The sequence below is a fragment of the Sapajus apella genome, unplaced genomic scaffold (assembly GCF_009761245.1).
Source record: "Sapajus apella isolate SASKATOON/1434 unplaced genomic scaffold, GSC_monkey_1.0 scaffold184, whole genome shotgun sequence".
Classification (NCBI taxonomy): Eukaryota; Metazoa; Chordata; class Mammalia; order Primates; family Cebidae; genus Sapajus; species Sapajus apella.
Genome location: NW_022437124.1, coordinates 579,186 through 601,712, shown reverse-complemented (window position 1 = coordinate 601,712; position 22,527 = coordinate 579,186). Strand labels below are relative to the sequence as shown.

Here is a 22,527-nt window from a genome sequence, read left to right as displayed (position 1 = left end):
AAGGAACCAGATGAGAACCTGAGCAGGAACGTTTGCTATAAAACCAGAGCCTTTTTTTTGATCTCTGAAACCCATCTTAATTTTACACTAGAGGCTTCATTTCTCTGGTTTGCAAACTGTTCACTACAGAAAAAGTCTCTCTCCTCCAAATGCCTTTTAGAAAGCTTTTGTTCACAATACTAATACAATGTAACACACAAATTTAAAAGAATTTATGACCACATATCTACACCTCTTCATTTACATAACTTCTAACCAAGTAAGTTTTTATATCTTCATTATATAAACTACCGAATAGCCTTATTCCAGCACAACAGATCCTCTGACAACTACACAATGCACAAATTCTCATTTTCTGTAATGAAAGATGATCTTGTTCCTCTACCTCCAAACTATGGTAGACGCATGAAGTGAAATGCTGAGAAGCATACGTAATGTACAGAATTACGTCTCAGCTCTGCAGTGGGCACCAACTGCCAAAGTCAGTGTTCAACTCTGAGCTTCCTCTTACTTGATATCTCAGACGAACTGCACACTGAGCAGAACATGCTCCTTCTTGGTGCAAGTTCTGCTACAGGCTTCCTGAGAGCTCCCACTTGCCTGGCTTTCTTCCTACCTTACTGGTCACTTTCTTGCCTCCTTTTGTTTCCACCTTCTCTATCAGGTCCTTAAATGGCAGCTTGTCCTAGGGCTTGGTAACTGGGTCCTTCCTTCTGTGTATACACATTTTCCCTAGGTTGTCTCAACTACGTGCTGAGAATCCCAAACTGTTTCTCTCTCCCTTGGACCTCTTTACTGTGTTCAGATTTGTATGGCTGTCTATGGGATGTTTTCATGGGTTTTCTAAAGCATCTCCAATTTAACGTGGACAAAATCCTATCCCACCCTCTTCCCTGTCAAGCCTTCTAATCTCGGTAAAAAACACTCTTCAGTTGCTAAAGCCAAAATCTAGGTCCTATCCTTGTTTCTTCTCTTTCTGCATAGTTTACAATCTCTTGCCTTGTCTGGCCTGTTCTGCCTCCAGAACTCATCTGAATCTGGCTGCTTCTCACCATCTTTTCTGCCTCCATCCTAGTCCACACTGTCAATATCTCTCACTTGATCCTCTGAAACAGCCTCTGTCCTGGTCTCCCAGCCTCCACTCTTGCTTCCCTAAACTCCTTTCTCTAGAAGGTGGCAAGAATGATCTTTATAAATAATTGATCATGAAAGTCACTCTTCTCACAAGTATCCAATGGGTTTGATTATAAACAGAATTGAATTCAAACCAAGCTTTTGCCATGACTTGCAGGCACTGCATTAACCTCTTAACCTTAACTACTTACACATTTCATCTCTCTTTACTCATGAGATTCCAAATACCCCGCCCTCCATTCTCCCTCTTAGGAATACTGACTCACTGGGAAAGTAATCCCAGATTACTTTCCTTGGTTATTTTTATGCTTGGAATACTCTTTCCCAGAATATGCAAATTCACAGCCCCTAGATTAAGAATCCCTGCTTTCTAATATTCATTCAGACAGTAGAGAATATATTTAAACACTTTTACAGGTGCTGGGATAGAGCAGTGAGAGTTGGGTTCAAGTGAGAGCAAATTCCTCCCTGTAGGTGACATTTGGGTTGAGACTTCAGTGAGAGAAAGAGAGGCACATTATTTTTTATGCTTGGAGTACTCACTGACCTCCAGCAAAAACAGTTCTCCTGAACACACTCTATCACACTATTTCATGTTATCAGTGTCTGCTTAAATATGTCTATTCAAATTATTCTGTTTAAATATAGCTATTTGTTTCCTCCCACCAAAATGTGAAGCTCTTTTAGCTACTTAAGTCCTGACAATGTTGCTCACTGCTCTATCTCAGCATCTACAAAAGTGCTTAAATATGTTTATTTACTATCTGAATGAATATTAGAAAGCAGGGATTCTTAATCTAGGGGCTGTAAATTTACATAGAAAAAAATTACATCTTTCTTTCCTTAACATCTGTGTAAAATGTAACATTTCCTTCCATTATGAATGTAGGCCACACACTACAGCAGTGGTAGTACTTTGATATCAATAAAAATCACAGGTATTTTCCTCTGACATTACAAGTGTGAACCGTGAAAGAACAAATCCTTCAAGATGGATGCTGATTGGCTAACTGGTCCTAAATTCAAAATAAAGCCAAGCAGTCATTTGCTGACTAGAGGTCACACACGTACTATGAGTTCTTATAATACCCACACACCTTCTTAACTTTGGGGTGTTCATAGCTGCTTGTTGGTTTATGTGGCTGAACCAACAAACAGACTGTGGCCTGAGTTGATCAATCAGAACTCAGCAAGTATCCTCTCAGAACTAAGCAAGTCTGAATCCTACATTTGCATAAATGAACCTGAGTGGGAACCTGGGCAGGAACTTTCTTTATACACCATAAACTCTCCTTTTGTTCTTTGGACTGCACCTTAAATCTGCCTCTCCCTAATTCACAAACTGTTCACTGGAATAGTCTCTTTCCTCCAAATTTCTTTTCAGGGAACTTTTATTCACAGAATTATTACTAATATCTCAAAATACTTTGTATTGTTCAATATTATTTTAAAACTAAAGCACTAATTAAAAAGCTTATGTTATCATAAACATGCGTTTTAGTATCTTGATAACTATTTCAACATAATTAGTCTCCTTTAGAATCCTCTGCATTATATGCTGAGTTGTGTCCATTACACAAAAGAGATTGAGAAGACTGCTGTAATGGAACTACCAAAAGCAGAATGCATGCCCCTTTATACAACTATTGTCCCTGGGATCCACTAAAATAAATTTAAAGAAGCAAGAATAGAATATTATAAAACCTAGAGAACTACCTCATACCCATATCAATAAGGACCATTTGCTATAATAAATTCAAAACACTGAGGGCCAAAAGAAAGGGTGATATTTGAAATCTACTCACAGCTGCCTACTAAACTCACAAACTCAGTAAATTCAGAGGGAAGAGAGAGATGAAAACAGAAGTTCCAGGGCTGCAAAGCGACTTCCTCCTTGGTGAGGCTGGGTAGGGGGCCAGACATCTGGAAACCAAAGGATCTTTGTAATCCTGGTGCCTCAGGCATATTGGCAATGGCTTCTAGGCTACAGGAGAAACACAAGGCCATAATTCTGCCTTTTCTTATTTTCTTCCAACTTCTAAAATTAAATGGCAAAGTTGTAAGGTAACAAACTTTGCAGCAATGTGTCAGTTTGAGAGTCACAGGTAAAATATTGCTGATTCCGTGAACAGGCATGACTGGCTGACAGCCCTGAGGATGCAGGTTGTTGAAGAAACAACCATCAGTACAGCAAGACAAACAGCAAGGCCCAGAATATCTCCTGCACTATGGCACTGTCTATACTAGTGTTCCCAGAGCCCCTTTGTCACCTAGCCTAATATCTAAAATGCAAGTTTAAAACTTCCACTGCCAGCCTGATGGAAAGATGGCAAGGGCAATCAGATCAACAGAAAGGAGAATAGAGGAAATTCTACCCACATCATGTTTGGGAATTACAGGCTTACACAGAATTGGCCTAGAACCAAGAAAAAATATTAGAAAAATTGAATGTGTTTGATATTTTGAAAGCGGGGGGCGGGGGGGGAAAGCAGGAAAGGAATATTGCATTTAGGTGAAAAAAATGAATACATTTTCAAAGAAGATTTAGAGAGCATAATCACAATGAAAATTTAAAATATTCTACAAACCCAAATTACTAGAAGCAGGCAAGGAGGCGGGGGGAGGAAAAGCACCAAAAATATAAGAAGGACTTTTAACAGATTAAGATGCCAGGAAATGAAGTATATTTGTAATGACAATAAACACAGTTGAATTAAAGTCATCTATACAAAGGAGACAGCTCTCAAAGTGGGTAAAATAATTGAATCCAGCTATATACAATCTGCAGGAAAAAACATTAAATAAAATGACTCAAGAAGGTTGAATTTAAATGCTATGCAAAAGTATTCCAGGGAATCTAAAATAAGCACATACCCACACCCACAATTTAAGGTTGCCATATCAGTATCAGAAAGTATATTAAAAGTAAAAATTATGAAATGGAAAGGACTCATAAATTTATAAAGTCAAAAGTAAATTTCAAATTAAGATATACTCATCAAAATCTTTTTGAAATTATAATATCAGAATATAGTATTCAATAGTAACTGCCAAAGCACACATAAAAAGAAAAATGGATAGAAATAATAATGGAAAACTTTGGTATAACTTTTAGTATTTAATAGGTCAAATATATAACAAGAAATAAGATTTATGGAATCTGAATAAAGTAAGGTGATTGTTCCCATAGCTGTGCCCCTCTCTGTGCCTTGGAAATAGAGGATAAACTTTTACTAATGCCTGTGGGATGTTTCCTAGTGCTACTATATGCTTATTTGTAAAGAAAATCTCAGTCACTTCTACATTAAAATATTCAGATAAGCTTTTGTATTTTTAAACTGCTGGTTATACTCCATTCACTTAAACAAAAAGTATTAACTAAGGCTGCATTGACAAATGTGGTTAATTTCCTATCTAGGTTTTTGCCATTTCTAAATCATCAATCTTGAGCTATGCTTGCATCTTGGCAAATTTTTGTGAGTATGCCATTATGGAAATTTTTAGTACTTGCAATACGAAGTCAATATCATACTGACTCAATTTCATTTTTGAGTGACACTGTCAATATTCCTCCTTTAGCTGGGTGTGATGGTATGTGGCCTATAGTCTCAGCTACTTGGGAGGCTGAGGCATGAGGATCACTTGAGCCTAGGATGTTGAGGCTACAGTAAGCTATAACTGCACCACTATACTCCAGCCTAGGAAACAGAGTGAGATCCTATTTTTTAAATAAGTTTCCTTCAGACATCATTTGGATCATTTCTTCCAATAAATTTGTTAACTGGCTATTTTGGTTTAAGGTGAAAAATTTATTTATTAATAAATTTTCCAGGAAACTAACTGAATTCATTATTGTTTCTATAGTTTTCCAGGCAACCCATGTGGATTTTCTAAGTAAACAATCATATAATCGTCTCATAATGGTAATTTTACCTTCTTTAGCCATGTGTATTTTCTCTGTTTCCTTGACCCTCCCTCTTAAATGAGAACCTCATTGCTTATTGCACAGAGAAGACGCCAACCTGTATACCAACCCATTACATACACAACACTGCCTTCTCTCTGCCACTGTGGATAAGCTCTAGGTTCCTACCCAAGGCCAACTCCAGCTGTGGTGATTGAATTTCATCCCCTTGAGATGATCAAGTACTTTTTAATTCTGTCCTTGTGCCTTCTCGCCTACTTTGTGGAACTTCATTATTGAATTATACCATTACTTTATATGCTATTGCATCTATCTTCTGAAACAAACAAAAACCAAATATACAAAACCCTCCTTGGTTCTACATCCCTCTACAGCTACCACACCATTTCTCTGAATTCCTTTATAGGAATGCCTATCCTGGCTGTCTAAATTTCCTCAGCCTGTATTCATTTTCTCTCTCTCTCTCTCTCCATGCTGTAAAATAAAACTCAGAGACACAGAAACTTGCACAAATGTTTGGCTCAATGAGTTATCATAGGATAAATGTTTGTAATCACTAGCCTGGACACGAAAAACAGAATATTGCTAGGATTCCAGAAGTTTTTCCAGTGGTCTCTCCCTGCCCCTAAATGTAACAACTACCATGAAATTTATAATAATCTCTTTTTCTGTATTACTTTATAGGCTTATCACCCACATGTATACCATTATAGTGTTTCACTTCACCAACATTTAAAATTTTGTTTTGCCATTTAAGTTCTTTCTAAAGTAGAGCATCCACATCTATCCCCTATTTTTTATATATAATTTATTAAAGAATGTTAGATATAGTGAACCCCAAATTTCTCTTCAAAGAATCAGTACGTCAGTATGTTCAGCTCTCATTCTTTCTCTATTTTAAACTTTAACTTCCTCGTAGTTTCAGTAAACAACCTTCTCCACCAGCTCTAATCAGTAGTTCATATCTGTTCCTCCGGTCCCCTGCCCCCATCCTGACTCATCCCAGTCACCTGCTTTGACCCCGGCTTACCTGTCCTCAACCGTCCTTGCCGCCACACTACCGACCCCGCCACTCCAGCTGGTACCCGGCTCCATTTAAAATAGCCAATCAGAATTAGACTAGGTTGTGCGGTCTAACCCTAGCCAATAGGGGAACGCCACAGCAGAAGGGCCCATCGTGCCTGAGTACCCTTCCCCTCCTAGTTCAGGTGTGCGCCCGCCATTGTTCCATCTGTGAGCCGCACCCTTCTGTAGAAGTAAATTGCCTTGTTGAGGAAATTTGTATTCGAGTGCTACTTCTTTTGTAGCATCAAAAATTCTGCGTCTAACAATCTTGGTGGCCCATTCGGGGACCCCATTCCCCTCTGGGGGCAGCCTCTGGTCCTCCCTCCTGAGAGGGGCGTCCTCCGGCTTCACTGCGGCGGCCTCAGGAGTAAAAAGTCAGGACTGACCAGGTGCGAAAAAGACGCCATTACTCTCAGCAACGCGGAAACCAGCCGGCGACCTGAGGTGAAGGATCCTCAGCAAATCTGTGCACAGGCCAAGAAAGGAAATACCCGGGAGCTAGCAAAGTATTTCCTTGCTGGTGGGGACAGACCAAGGAAGGAAACGCCACCGGCAAAGTATTTCCTTGATTGTCCGGACAGATCAAAGTAAGAGAAGCCACGGGGTGGGGGTGGGGGTGGGGGCGGTGGGGGTGGGGGGAAGGGAGTGATTTCTTGGTTGAGACAGACCAAGGTAAGAGAAGCCGTGAGGGGGCTGTGAAGTATTCCTTGGTTGGGGTGTCTCTGGGGTTAAAACAACAGCAACAATAAAAGGTGAGACATTTCCGGTAAGGGAAATGAGCTTCACTCCAAAATGAGAAATACCGCAAGTAGGGCAAGGGCTAAAAAGGATAAAGCTAGCAACAACAATATTCCCCCAGGCCTATTGTTAAACTATTAGAAGAATAACTACAGAACCAAAAACAAAAAGCAGCTGCTGTCCCAGAGCCTTCTATCCTTTTTGTCCCCCTCCTCCTAACCCTGCCTCTTGGGAATCGTCCCAAGAGCACTCACTACTAGCCTGAGTACCCTTCCCTAAATGGACTTCAACGTGAGATAGAGCAGTGTAAAAAAAAAAAAAAAAAAAAAGAAAGAAAAAGAAAAGATATTCAGAACTTCCCTTTCCCCTCTTCTCGGGAAAAGAGGTATGATCCGTAGAGCTGCTATGGGAGCTAGGAACATAAATATCCACCTGGCCAAAACGTTCCTACAGATCGAAAATTTCCTGCCCAAGACACCTGGTGGGACAATAGCAATGCGGCCCACCGAGAAAACATGCAGGAAAATATTCTGGTATAGATCTGGAGGATCCTCTTCATTTTGTCGCTAACAATTGGCCAAATATTAAGAAATTACAAAAAATAGAGAACTAGAAAGATAAACCTGTAAAAGACCTTCTAAAAGAGAGAGAGACAAAAAAATCCTAGAGGAGAAAGACTAACAGAGGGAACAGAGGAAGTTAGAGAGAGAGAGAAAGGAAGAGATAGAAGTAGTAGAGAGAAAGCAACGTGCCCTATTCTTTTAAAAGCCAGGATAAATTTAAAACCTATAATTGGTAATTGAAGGTCTTCTCCATGATGGGCTTCTTAAACCCTATTGTTCCCAATCTTTATACTATTACAATCACCAGTAGTTTGCAGTAATAGGTTTAAAAGATGCCTTCAGGGCTTGTCCGTTGGCAGAGGACAGCCGGGACCTATTTGCCTTTGAGTGAGAAGACCCTCACTCAGGTGGCAAATAGCAATACCAGTGGACAGTCTTACCCCAAGGATTTGCGGCGTCTAAGTCTATAGATAGACTCTAATGCCCTAAAAATAAAGCCCTTACGCAAAAAGCTCACACAAGGCAGGCTAAACCCCCTCATTTGGCAATGACCAGAAGGAAAGGTTTCCTCCTTAAGCAGCCATTTCGTCTTTTTGTCAAAGAAGGGCGTAGACTTAGAAATACTTGCTGAAAGGCATAGAGGCCACTGACAACCGGTAGCCCTCCTATCAAAAATCCTTAACCTAGTAACCTGCGGATGGCCCAAATGCTTTAGGGGACATGCTTATTTTTGAAGTTTGCTAAAAGTTAACAGTGTAGCATGTATCATCCTAACTACTAATCTTGTGGCCTTAGGCAGCCTAGTCTACTGACCTTTATGAAAGAAGTTTGCTTTGGAAAAGAACGGTTATCATGTAAAAAGAATCTTAAATGGTAAATTCTTGTCCTGAAAGAAAATAACGGGCTGTTTAAAGAAAGATGTTTACAAGTCAGAAAGTTGAAGATTGTCTGTGAAAGTCATGAAAAATGTTATAAAAGGGGATTTATGCAAGAAATGTACACTTTAAAAGTAATTAGGCCTCCTGAATATAAAACTATTGAAGAAACAGTTTATGTACAAGGTGTGTGAGGAAAGTAAAATATACTTTTGGTAAAAGGATTATAAGGAGGTATAGAACGTGGATTTCTACCTTCATGTAAAAAAAGATTATGTTTTGGAGAAATGCCAGATATAGGGGATGGGGAGGAAGGCAGCAAACCACACTGCCATGTGTGTACCTACGCAATCATCTTACATGTTCTTCACATGTACCCCAAAACCTAAAATGCAATTTAAAAAAAAGATGAAAGCTTTGACATTGCAGAGGCAGACGAAGGGCTCTAAACAGAGCCTGCTCTCCAGTAACTAGAAGAGGTTACCATTCTGTCACCATGCTCTTTCCCATACCTTAACCCCACCAACGCCCACATCTGCCTCTCAAATACCTTATTCTTATTGCTCCAGTTTATGGCAACGATAAAACAGTAAAAATAATACAGATTCAAAGATAATAAACTTGAAAACACACACATGCACACACACACACAAGATTATGTTTTGAAGGTTTAAGCAAGTTTTAAAATGTTAATCATAAAGGAAATTCTGTGTGTAAACATATTGGGTAATGTTAAAGGGATATCATCCAGTTTTTCTGTGAACTAGACCTTATTAAAAGCACAACAGTTTTTTGTTTTTGTTTTTTAAAAAGCACTAAGCTGCTCTTTAACAAAAATTATGCAGAATTAAAAAGAGTATATAAATATCTTACCTTATGGTCAGACATTAAATTTGGATAAATATGTCCACAACATTTTATTAAGTTTAATATTAATAGAACACTAATATAAAGGTGAAACTTACTGGTATAAAATCATACAGGAAGCATTGTCAAATATAAAATGGTGTTTGGCTTTCTTTTGTCTAAAATCTAATAAAAATAGGTGCTACAGAGAATTCAGAAGGAAAATGGCTATTGCCAGACCAGAGAAAAATGTTTTCCAAACTTCTTATGAGTGGAATCTACTTCCAACTGCACCCATTGGGGTTTCAAGCCATGTGTGATGTGGTCCTCAGAGTTTATGGGTACATAGAAATTTATATCCTGGTCAAACAAGTTACAGAGAGTTGCTTAGTATGTAAGAAAACTAATAAACGAATTAACCCTCCGGGGAAGGAATCCAGGCTTAAGGCCATTCTGAAGTATCCAGATTAATTACAGAAAGAGGCCTCCAATTGGTTGTCTAAAGTATTTATTGATTCAGATAATAGGACTCATTTTATCACACATGTCATTGGGGAATTAGCGCAAGTACTGCATATAACATGGAAATATCGTACTCCCTGGCACACACCTTCATTATGTGCCATTGCTGACCCAGAGTTAGAACCTAAGCAATGCCATCTTAAACCCTGCACCCTGCAAGCACCAAGGAAAATGGTTTTTCCAAAAATAAGTTGTAACTGCTGCCCTGCTTCCTTTGTGATAATTCCTTGCTGCCCTGTTTTCCTTGAAATAACTGCTGACCTTGGCTTCTATGAAAAATAGCTAGCTTGCTCTGCATAACGCTGATTGCAAAAAAAGAACGCTGTGCCCCACCAGGATGTGGGTTTTTGCTTAAAACCCTTACTCCCCCTGAGCTCGGGGCCACGGGTTGGAGAGACACTAGTCCTCCATAGTCGCCGGCAATAAATGACCCTCTGAATTGGCTTACTTTGGTCTCAGTGGTGATTCTGTACTTGCTAGGTTACAACAATTAGGGAAAGTAGGAAGACCTATTACCATGTTGAGTCGGAACTGCTCTACAAAAAGACACTCTACTACTGATCTCCCTATATTTGAAACAAAAAATCAGTTTATATGCTTGTTTTATCTTCCACTTTCCCTTCCCTCAGAACTAAAGGTCTTTTAGTGCAGATGCCACCCCCGGAATTTCCAGCACACCAGCATTAGCCTGGGGACCATGTCCTTGTCAAAATGTGGAGAGAAGGAAAAGCTCAAATCAGCCTTAGGAAGGAAGGACCTTACCTGTTGTTCCTAACTACTGAAACCGCAGTCTGGACAGCAGAAAAAGAATGGACCAATCACTACACCCAAGTAAAAAGGCACCGCCCCCACCTCCCCTCCCACCCCTGTCCCCGGAGTCATGGACCATAGTCCAAGGGGAGAACCCTACTATACTAAAGCTAAGAAAAATTTAACACTCTTTAATCTGTTCTATTACTCTTTATTCTTTCTTTGCACTATTGCTGACCATCTAGTTATTAATGTAACCAAGTCAATTTTGCCTCAAGCTATTACATTTGATGCTTGCATTTTTATACCCTGTGGGGACTTGCCAAGTCAAAGACAGCCCTTCATTTCAGAAAAATACCTCTGTCCTTCCAGGCTCTACTCAGACTGGACATTACTGAATTGGGACCATTTAGTCTGGGAAAATTTTGATGAAGACCCCAGTGTCAACCACGAGTCTTGTCCCCTCGATACAGAGCTTTTATGCCATAGTTGGTCCAACGTGCTGTGGACCACTAAACAGCAAGGATGGACAGCCCCAACTAGTACTTGCAGTTTCTTAAAACCATATATTCATTTTACTAAAGGAGTTACCCCTCCCCATTGTCAGACAGATTACCATCTCTGCTCTCCAGAGTTCTTCCCGTTCGCCAAGTCATTTCTATGGTATAGGAGCAGAATACTCAGGGAAGGATCCCATAGGATCCTTTAAAATGCGCTTTATTGCCTCCTCATCTCTTGCACCCCCTTCTCCCTCTCCTAAGTTTTCTGGTAACCGGACCTTCTCTCACCATCTATCCAAGGATAAAACCAAAGTAATTGTAGAGGTTAAAGATTTAAAACAAACTATAGCAATTGAAACAGGGTATCAGGATTAAATGCTTGGCTGGAATGGATTAGATATTCTGTTTGCAAGCTGTTATGCTTGTGTGACAGGCAGGCTAGATAACCAGATTGTCCCCTTTCCACTGAGTGGTCCTCTCACTAACCGGGCACGAGCTGTATGGTACCTCTCTTCCAGAACCCCACAGGCTGGGGCTCTGGGTCATGCAAGACTCTTTCACTACTGTTCCCTGAGGTTAAGAGCCCTGCGGATCAGCCCCTGAGGATCATCTGGCCTCCAGCCCCTAATGTTAACTTCACCTCTTGCCTTTCATGGCAGGGGAAAAAGTTGGCATTCCTTGAAGACTTAACGGGGTGCAGTAAAGCCAAGCCTTTGCAAGAGCTTTCCAATCAATCTGCCCTTGTTAATCCCCAAGCAAATGTGTGGTAGTATTGCAAGGGAGTATTGCCGGGTACTCTGCCAAGTAATTAGAGTAGCACCCGTACTCTACTCCAATTGGCTATCCCTTTCACCCTAGCATTCTGTCAACATGATAAAAAAAAGAAAGAAAAAAAAAAATCATAGAAAAAAAGAAGTGCCCCACATGGGTCCTTTAACCCCCATGTTTACATAAACACTATTGGAGTTACCAAATAAATTTAAAACCCAAGATCAAATAGCTGCAGGATTTAAATCAATATTTTCATAGATGACAATTAATAAAAATTTAAGTAAAATAAATTACATCTATTACGATCAGCAGCAGTACATTAATTACACCAGGATGCTGTCAAAGGGATAGCAGAACTACTAAGGCAAGATACGTAAAGGAAGTTAGAAGAGAAAAAAACAAAACTAAAAATTCAAGATGGGGGATTGTTAGATATTGTGAATCCCAAGTTTCTCTTCAAGGAATCAGTATGTTAGTGTGCTCAGCTCTTTTATTCTTTAATTATCTATTTTAAAGTTTAACTTCCTTGTAGTTTCAGTAAACAACCTTTTCCACCAGTTCTAATTAGTGGTTCACATCTGTTCCCCCAGTACCGTGCCCTGGTCCTGACTCATCCCTGTCACCTACTTTGGTCACCTGCTTTGACCCCTGCTTATCTGCTCTGACCTGCTTGTAACTGTCCTTCCTGCCAAACTAAGCACCCCGCCATTCCGGCTGGTACCCCTGCTCCCTTTAATAGCCAATTGTAATTAGACTAGACAGTGCAGCCGAACCCTAGCCAACAGGGGAATGACACTGCAGTAGGGGCAACCTCCATCAGGCATAATAAGTACCCCTTCCCCTCCTTGTCCAGGTGTGAGGTCACCATTGTTCCATCTGTAAGCCACACCCTTCTATAGAAGTAAATTGCCTTGCTGAGGAAATTTATATTGGAGTGCTACATCTTTTGTGGCATTGAAAATTCTGCTTACAACAAAGAGCCGAGCCTTTTGACCTATAAAATCTCCTACAGTTTAGATTTGCTAATGATACACTTGGATTTAGTTCAACATATTCTCTGTTCTCTGTACTTCTTCCAAAACAGTAGCTATTTACAAGGCTTAATGAGATTCAGTTTGATTAGCAAGACATTAGTGGTAGTATGTTCTTTCATCAGAAGGTAACTAACGGCCATTGATATTCAACACCTAGATCTCTTAATTTATTGAGGGTTACAAAATAGGGGTATTCCACATCTATCAATTCTTATTTATGCATTTGCTAAAATTATTCTACAAAGAGACGTTTCTGCTACCATTTATTTACCACCGATAGAGTTTACATAAGAAAAGCACAGTATCATGCTTTCAATACACCTTAATGGACTCTGTCGCCATCATTCATTTGAAAATCATTTTAGTCAGGGTCACCTTTAAAGTTTCTCTTGCCTAACCCATTTGTAAATTCTTAGACCTTATATAATTTAACACCTTGATATTATAGCACTTGCCAAAGGTCCCTGCTCCCAACTTTTTTCACTTCAAGACTCCATTTTACAACTGTTCTTCCTACTTCATTGAAGGCCTTTCCCAGTCTTTCTTGCAAACTTCTCTTTCTGTTCCTCACCTTTTAATATTAAAGAGGCCCAGCATCCCAAATTTATATCTCCAGCCTCAGCATCCCCCCAAGAGTCCCATAGCCATTTCCATCAGGATGTCTAATATTCTCAGGCTTAACATGGTCTCCTCTTCTCCTCCAAACCTGTACTCATTATCATCCCCATCTGAGGAGTCATCCTTAACTCCTCTCTCTCCCATATTCCTGGTTTCAAAAAATTAACTTTAATCTGATCATTTCTCACCTAAGAGATGTGTGTGGTGTTTTTCTTTAGCCCAGTCCTGAATTTCTGCTTCACCAGCTATAAGGTAGAAAATTAGGCCAATCACATTAATGGCTGCCTTCAAGATGAAGATTTTAAACCAGGCAGATTCTGGATCCTGAGGGATTAAAATTCAAAGTAATTGTAAATTATTGCTCTCGGTTTTTTGTTTTATAACATTTAAAATGTAATATTAAAAATAATATAGACTTATAAGTCTAATGTGGAAAAACACACTTATAAGTAGCTAAAAAAGTCATCATCAATATACATCAATATACAACATCAATATACAACAATATACAACACCATCAATATACAACACCAGAATTACTGCTGGGACCACACTACCCAAAAGAAAGAGAAAAATAGTTTTGATGTCAGTAACATTTGTCATAATCTGTCAAATCTTCCAATTTCAGTATCATGAAACCTAAAAGCACTGGATAATAGAGAAGGAAGACTACATTGGGAATGAGAAATACTGGCCCTGGGGAAAATAATAGAGAGGATAAAGATGACAATTATGGACATACGTATGTGCTTACACTGGACCAGCTGCTACTAATCCTTGCGACAACTTCATGGTTTCATGAAGTATAATACTGAGTCAGAGAGGCTTTATGAGACCTTACTGTAATGCTGGCCTCTAGGCTGGTTGGAAGTTCAATACAGAATGCCGCAAAGTGGCAAGCCCAGATAGTCTCCATTTCTAAATGAGTCTTGTCTGGTTATTATGGTATCAAACAATAGGAGGTTGCCTGTAACAGTGATTCTCCAAGCCACATAAGCAGTGGGTATGCCAGTTCTTCCAAAGCAAGACTTGAGTCTTGGCTTTATAACCAAAATTCATTGCCTTATCTTGGAGAGAGGATTGGTAAAAGGTTGGCAGAGTGGCAGGGTGTGGCTAAGTGATTTTCAGGGGAGGCCCCCAGTCCCTGTAGGGAAGGGTGATGTTGAGCCTTAAGTAATATACAAAGGGAGTCACACAGTGAATGGGAGACAGGGAATGTGTGGAAACATAGATGCATGTGTGCTGTTGCTGGAGTGCTAGTCACTTATGTCTACATCATCGCCTTCTGTTCTGGGCAGTGTTCGTATAAAAAGCAGAAACAGTGAGTTTCCATGTGAAGAGCAGTATACAAATAGTGTAAGGAGCTGACAAGAGCTGAGACTAGGGTCATTAGAGACAGAAAAATGAACACAAAATCTTTCATGAAGTTAAAAAAAAAAAACAGAACAAATGGTATACTTACCTCTTTTATATTAACATGAAGCATGGAGTCAATGAAAATTGGAGTGTACACTGTCGTGATGTTATTTGACCAGAAAAAAGTAAAACTACCAATGGAAATAGCCCAGACTGGAAGTGATTTAAGCATAGCCTTGATAGGCAGAGATTGTCTACTTGAGCTGACCTGGAAAGAAATTCATTAATCATTAGCACATTAGAACAAACTGGAACATGTTTAGTTTGGAGTAGAATCTTGGAGATGCCAATATGGAGAACTGTGTTTTACCTGCTGGACCAGGGAGGATGTGATGTATTCCTTTTCACTGATGCTTATGCATGGGTGGTCCTTGGGGTCATCGTAAAACAGAAAGAGCCAGAGAAGACATAGAGCACAGTCACAAGCACCTATCAAAGAAGAATAAGTAGAATTGGAAGTTTCTGTTTGTAGTGGATCTTTGTCAAGTTGGGATTTTTCAATGTATTAGTCTGAGAAACTATACCTCCTTTATCTTTTATGAAACTTTGCAACAAGGCTTATATTTTTCACAGTTCTCCTTTTATCTACAGGGACCTCTCCCTACTAGATGAGTTTTACAGAAATGGTGGTAAGCCCTATGCCCTTTCCTGATCTCCTATCCTCTGCATCCCTCCACGCATGACAGCTGGGCCTCCCTGCCCTCAGGCCCTCTTCCTTTCAAATTCTTCATGTGTTCCACCATAAGAGTATGGTACAGCTGAGCCTGCACAGGGCTTGACATTGCCCATTTTTTTTTTTAACGTTTAAGTTCAGGGATACATGTGCAGGTTTGTTATATAGGTAAACTTGTGTCATGGGGGTTTGCTGTACAGATTATTTCATCACCCAGGTGTTAAGCCTAGTACCCATTAGTTATTTTTCCTGATCTTCTCCCTCCTTCCACCCTCCACCTTCCTATAGGCCCCAGTGTGTATTGTTCCCTTCTATGTGTCCATATGTTCACATCATTTAGCTCCCACTTATAAATGAGAACATGCGGTAGTTTTGTTATTGTGTTAGTTTGCTAAGGATAATGACCTTCAGCTCCATCCATGTCCCTGCAAAGGACACGATCTCATTCTTATTATGGCTGCATAGTATTCAATGGTATATATGTACCACATTTTCTTTATCCAGTCTATCATTGATGGGCATTTAGGTTAATTCCCTGTCTTTGCTATTATCAGCCAGTTTTGACAGCTTAGCCTCAGCCATGTTCCTGAGATACAGCCCAGGCTTCAGGGATTATTGGAGTTCCATAAGAGTTTGACAAATTGTTTCTTTGAGTTTTTTATATTAATAACTTGACCATGAGGAATTCTCTTTTGGGACAGGATGTATATAGTGCTCACCAGTCAGTCTTCCAGAAGACTTGCATTCATTTGACAAATATTGATTAAGTGCTGATTACATACCATGCACCTGTTTTAAGTACTGGGGATATAGCAGTGAATAAAATGGACAAAAATCTCTGCCTTTATGGAGTTGACTTTGTAGTGGATAAAAAAGAAAAAGATTATTCAATCAACTGCCCCAAAATTCATACAATACTGTTTGTCTCTTTTTCAAAATGAGCAAACTGAGGCAAGGAAAGATCAAATTATTTGTGGGACACAAATGTTAGTGAGTGGTAGTTTACCCTTAAGCATGAATTATCTTGTCCAGAGAGAAATTACAGCCCTAGATGGGGAGGCTGGGGTGGAACTCTGATGAAAGATAAGAGTTAATGGCAGGTAGAAGAGGATAAGTTGGCAGAAGAGACTGAGAAAAAAAAAATGGCCATAAGGATGAAGTCCAATGTAGAGAGGGTAGAGTCAAAGAAACTGAGATGAAAAGGAATGGTCTGGAAAGTTTATAAAGAATCAAAAGAAAATGCTGGAAATAAAAATAGTATAGTAGAAATAAAGAATGCCTTTGATGGACTCATCGGTAGACTAGACTTGACCAAGAAAATCAGTGAGCTTGATAAAATGGCAATAGAAATTTCCAAAACTGGATTGCAAAGACAGAAAAAGAACTAAAAAGACAGAATGGGCTGGGCACGGTGGCTCGTGCCTGTAATCCCAGTACTTTGGGAGGCTGAGGTGGGTGGATCACCTGAGGTCAGGAGTTTGTGACCAGCCTGGCCAAAATGGTAAAACTCCATCTCAACTAAAAATACAAAACATTTATCTGGGCATAGTGGCGCACGCCTGTAATCCCAGCTACTCAGGAGGCTGAGGCAGGAGAATCATTTAAACTCAGGGGGTGAAGGTTGTGGTAAGCTGAGATCACACCATTGCACTCTAGCCTGGGTGACAAGAGCAAGACTCTGTTTCAAAAAAAAAAAAGACAAAAAACAAGAAAGAAAGGAAGAGGGAAAGAAAGAAAAAGAGAGAAAGAGAGCAAGAAAAGCAAGCAAGAAGAAAGGAAGGAAGGGCAAGAAAAAATCAGAAAAACACTTAAAGCAATAATAATGGAGAATTTCTTAAAGTTAGTAATAAACCTCAAACCACAGATATTGGAAGCCTAAAGAATGCCAAGAAGAGTAAATACAGAAAAAGTTACAACCTGACATAGTGAAACCAAATGCCCCCAGTTTTTTAAGAAAAAGGGATTGTTTTAAAAATTTTCTCTTCTTCTCTCTTTTCCCTTTTTCCTCTTGCTTCTCATTTCCAAATTAGCCCTTCAGAAATTTAAATATAACCTTTCACCTCCTCCCCTCACCAGACATTCTCTATAGGGAAAATTCTTCTAACTATGTACTCCAAGACATAGCTCTGGTCCAGAGGTGACAGTCAATTGCGCACCAAATTGCCGGGGAACTTTCATCTCTAGGGTATGGCCTAGGAACTTCCACTCTCCAGGAGTGGCTTTGGAACTTTGTTCCACCAGGAGGGCATATGGAAAGCATGCTTTTTTGGTCACTTTTTCAACCTACTTCTGCCCATGAAAAGTGCCACCTCAACTGTGCAGTCAATAACTGCCTGGTAGCAAGGGGACCCATATTCTTTCACTTTTTTTTTTCACCACTTCAGCTCCAAAGGTGAAGTGGCACATTTAAGCAAGTAACTTCGTGTTCCTTCCCCAAGCTAATTTTGGAATAAATCCACTTTCCTTGTACCAGGCCCAACTCTCGTTAATTGCACTCTACAAATAGTAAGCAACAAACATGATTTTCAGTTACAATATAATATTCAACTTCAGTAAATCAAGGACAATTTTGAAAGATGCCAAAGGGAAAAACAATGGCCTGAAGAGTCAGGTTTAAATTTAGAATTCTGAAGACAAATCTCTGGCGACTAGTTGGAAGCTTGACCTGTTCCTACCCAGATCCATCCCCACATCACTAGGTACTTTGAATGGATATGTGTGGAAATCCTTGCTTTCCCCATTGTGCATCACTCATATCTTCTGCAAGTAGTGCCTCCTTCCTCCCTTGGTCACTACCCAATTCAATGAATATTGGGAAGAGCTCTGCTGGTCTTTTCCAGTATAACCAATAACCTTGGTTCTATGTAATCAAGACATTCCAGTTATGATTATTAGAAGGAGAGTCATGGGCTCTACTGAGGCCACTGTCTTGGCACCTGGCCTATGAAGAGAACCTAGCTAGAATGGGCTCTCTACAGTGTGGAATCCAGGACAAGGGCCCTTTTGCCTGGGCCTCAGGTCAGCTCTGACAGAAGCCATAAATCATCTTGGCAACAGCTGTGTTTGATGGTACAAACACTGGTCAGATGTGAGTTAAGGAGAGTGTGAGAGGCTGGGAAATGTAGGCAATGGGTACAGACAGATTATGCAAAATAATTTCAATGGTCAAAGGGAGTTTACTTGAGATGGAGGACAGGGGAAAGGGCATCCTTTTATAGATTTGAGAAGAGTTAAGTAGTTTGAAATAGTCTTTAGGAGACAAATATAGCACGATGGCAGGCCATTTGGAGTGCAAATGTAAGTCTGTGACTCAATTTGCTCTATTTCGTAATTTCTAGCAATTTTCAGCTGCTTAAATATAGTCATTGTCTTATTCTTTAAAACAGTATTTATTCAGATTTGTTTAACTTTTTTGGCAAGAATATTCAAATGGAATTTTAAACAATCTTGGTTTTAGTTTTTCCTTTGCCACTAACTTGGAAAGGTCATTTGACATATGTGGCTATCATGTAATTTCTAGTTATATCATGGAGCCACCCATGATAACTGTAAGTGGCATATATTACTTTACATGATCTTATAGGAATACAACATAAATATTAGATACCATCTAACCGTTGATCAGCAATCCTGCGCAGCATTATTTATTGAAACTGAGCTGAAACATAGAGCTGAAACCTCACACCCCCACCCCCGCAATTTCTACATATTTGGGTTAGTTTTATAATTCAAAACAGGTCTGCATTTTATTTGTGTCACAATCCTACAAGGTATCATCTCTCAAGTTTTCTCTTCTTCAGGCTAGACATTCTCAGTTTTTTCAGCCCCTTTCCTGATAAGGGGCTATGTTTCATCACTATACTGACCATTGTTTGCTACTGAAGACTAACACAGTCATTAACAGCAATGGAATTTTGAGTATGGAAGATGTGTTTTCAGATTATGGCTCTGTCGTCTGCTCACTGTGTGTATTGGATGTCTTCTGTTTGTCCCCCTAGTGTACTCCTCATCCTTCTTTACTTTGCCTTGGCTACAGATGACTGACTTGAATCAACGTCAGTAGGCCCCCATGTCCTCTGCTTCCACCTGGATTTGGCCAACAGAAATTCCAGATAGAGATGAGAGGGAGAGAATTGAGTGTAATCCAGGTGCCTTTTCAAACCCTAGTTATCTCCATCCTACGATTGCCTCAATCTATATGTCCTTTTATAAAAAATCATGAGTTCTTTTAAGGCATCCTGCTCTGTAGGACTCTCCCCTAATGGATTCTGGTAACTACTCCCTTGCTTGATCCCTTTGAATCTGGGGATGCTAGATGCTACTGGCTCCTGTATTGCTAGCCCAGGTAACTCCACTATCCCTGGGATTCTACCTTATCTCATACCTACCTTTTTAAGTGATCACTTTGTAAATAAATTATTCTGATTTTGCCTTAAGTATATCTTTGGGCGAGTTACCTAAGCCTTTTGAAGTTTCCTCTCATGTCAAATGGCCATAATAGAACCTATCCATATTTTCTTATTCACAAACCTGAAAACTTTTGCATCGAAGAGCCAAAAATGATTTTATCACTTATTTGTAAATCTTATTTCTGTACAGTTTTTTTTGTATGTTCTAGTTTGCACAAATTTCATTTTTTGCTGTGGAAATTAATGTGTTTGATTATGGGGTTGTGCTCCACATCATGCTTTGAATGTTAAGTATAAAAGGTAATATCTTTCTGAAATCTGTAAAGTTATTTGTTTTGATCGTCTTTTTCTGGGAGAGTTTCACATCAAAGCATATTCATCTATAGCACCTACATTATAGAATTATAAAAGTTATGTACAAAAATACATGTATAGTTATAAGCATCATAATGCCTTGCTTGTGACAGAAACTTAATGAATATTGTCTTTTCTCTTTCACTCAGCGGGGTTCGTGATTTTTAATGTTAGTTTTATATGATTTTTATACAATTTTATATGAATTTTATTATTTTATATTGGGTTTTAATGTTTAAATTTTTCTTAGATTCTGTGTAATAACCAGAATTTTACAGAAAGAGACTCACCAAAAATATATAAGACCATGGGCCAGCCCAGAGATTGACAAATAACTCCAGTCACAACCAGGACAATAAAGAGTCCCAATAAAAACCCTAATCAGAAAGTACAAAGAACACTTCTAATTAATGCAGGCATCTGAAAGTATAGATAATGTAACCTCACTGTAGCAAAGACCAATTTCCTGTGAAATAAATTTGTGTAGCATAACACTGATCAGAAGAAAATAACAAAATATTTGCTTTTCTCTCTTTTTCTCTATTGTTTGAAATAAGAATGCCTCTTCTCCATTCTATACAATTTTCTCATCTTCAAAGCCAAAATGCTGAAATAGATGATTTCCAAAGCCCTTGACAGTTCAAAACACACGTTTCTTACGACTCAAGGAAAGAACATAATACAATGAGACGAAAATGGGATTCAAACATTCTAGGCTCTAAGTCTTTACCTGATGCACTCATAGAAGTAAGTCGACCTCATTCCACGGGAGGAGCCCATTTGACATGTATTTCAGATTGGGCTGTTCCAACTATCCCCTGAAAAAAGAAAGTTTTGACATTTAATCTCTAACACTTCCTATGAATTTAAACTCCGTTCAGTTTTAGCATTATTTTAATACCTGGGCTACTGCCTGAACTGTTCGACATGCAATGAGCCAAGCTTCTCCAATTCCAGCTGCTGGTGGGATGAGCAGGCTTAACACAGAGCTAAGGCATAATGCAAAGCCAATTATTTTCTTTACAAAATATATTCTAGAGAAGTATCCAATAGGAACTTGGATGATGATGAAACCATAGAAGGTGGAACTCAAGATGATTCCCTGGATATCTGGGCCCCAATTATACACAGGGTTCTAAAAGACAAGCAGGGATACCTTGAGTCACTCTGCATATCATACATTTACTGTGGTATTTAGGGATTTAGGGAAACTGTTCTTCTGGCTCACCTCATGTAAGGTAGCTCACCTCATGTAAGGTAGCTCCCCTCTTACCTAGTATTCTTTAACCCAGGACCTTCTTTATTCTTTTATCACACCATTTTCTCTACTTATTTACATTTTACTGTTGGAGTAAAGTCCTCACAGCCAAGGACACTATCTGTACCTCCCTTCAGTACCTTCCACAGCACAGACATTTAATGTTTGTTTCTTGAATGTTGCTAAACTGCATGTAAACTCCTCCTGCATAGCATACATACATTAAAATAGTTAATTTCCTGTATTTCATAGCACTGCTTACACTACAGTTGTGAATTTCCTCTTGCCTGTTCTCTTTCTCTAAGGCGTCCATTAATTTAAGCTCATTCACAAAACCACTTTTCTACATATACATAGTGCTCCCAGAGAGAAAAGTTATGATAGAGAGAAGATAAAATCATGAAGAGATCTCAGCCTGAGCTGTAAAAATAACTACACAGGACAGTTAAAAGGAAAAGGCCATTTCTATTCTTGCACTTGGCTCTGATGTGACGTATTTTTTCCAGGAGTATATTTGTTTGTCCATTCCTAAGTTAGAGGGCCATCTATAGTTGTTTTTTACATTATTAAAGGAACGATAAAAGAAAATTCTAATATTGAATTTATTGTTGAGATTACGAGGGAGCAGGTTGCACATGTTTTTGGACCCACCGAACAGAAAGAAATTTTAATGGTAGTAGGGGAGGATAGGATAAAGTTTATTTGAAAATGTCTAAGATAGTTGCATTCTCTGAAGTTTCTCTGTCAGTTTCATAATTAGGAGGAACGTATTAAGTAATGAAGGGTTTCCTGAATAAACAGTGAATGTGCTGGTGTTATTTTTGTTTGAATATTAAATATAATAGGTAGGAATCCATATGTTTGTTGTCATCAGTATTATTTTATCCCACCATTCCTCTTTTTTTCTTTCCTTTTCAAGTCCCTGTCACCCTGTAGCTGTGGCCTCTAGAGTGTAATATTTCTCTTGGCTGGAAAATGACCTCCAAGGAGAAATCTGGGAGGAGTGACTCTCCAAGGGTACAAAATAATAACCAGTAAGACATATCCATGTTGTAGCTAGGGTGCCAGGGAATTTC

General features: G+C 39.2%; 1 protein-coding gene across 1 annotated transcript in view; it reads right to left on the bottom strand.

Moving 5' to 3' along the window:
• The window catches only part of LOC116543215 (sodium-dependent phosphate transport protein 1-like), a 39,060-nt gene that overhangs the window by 5,543 nt on the left and 10,990 nt on the right, over positions 1 to 22,527 (bottom strand). The window contains 5 exon segments of the mRNA XM_032268639.1: positions 14,804 to 14,965; positions 15,068 to 15,186; positions 20,484 to 20,570; positions 20,924 to 21,011; positions 21,095 to 21,328. Of these exon segments, the coding sequence (XP_032124530.1) occupies positions 14,804 to 14,965; positions 15,068 to 15,186; positions 20,484 to 20,570; positions 20,924 to 21,011; positions 21,095 to 21,328 (690 nt within the window).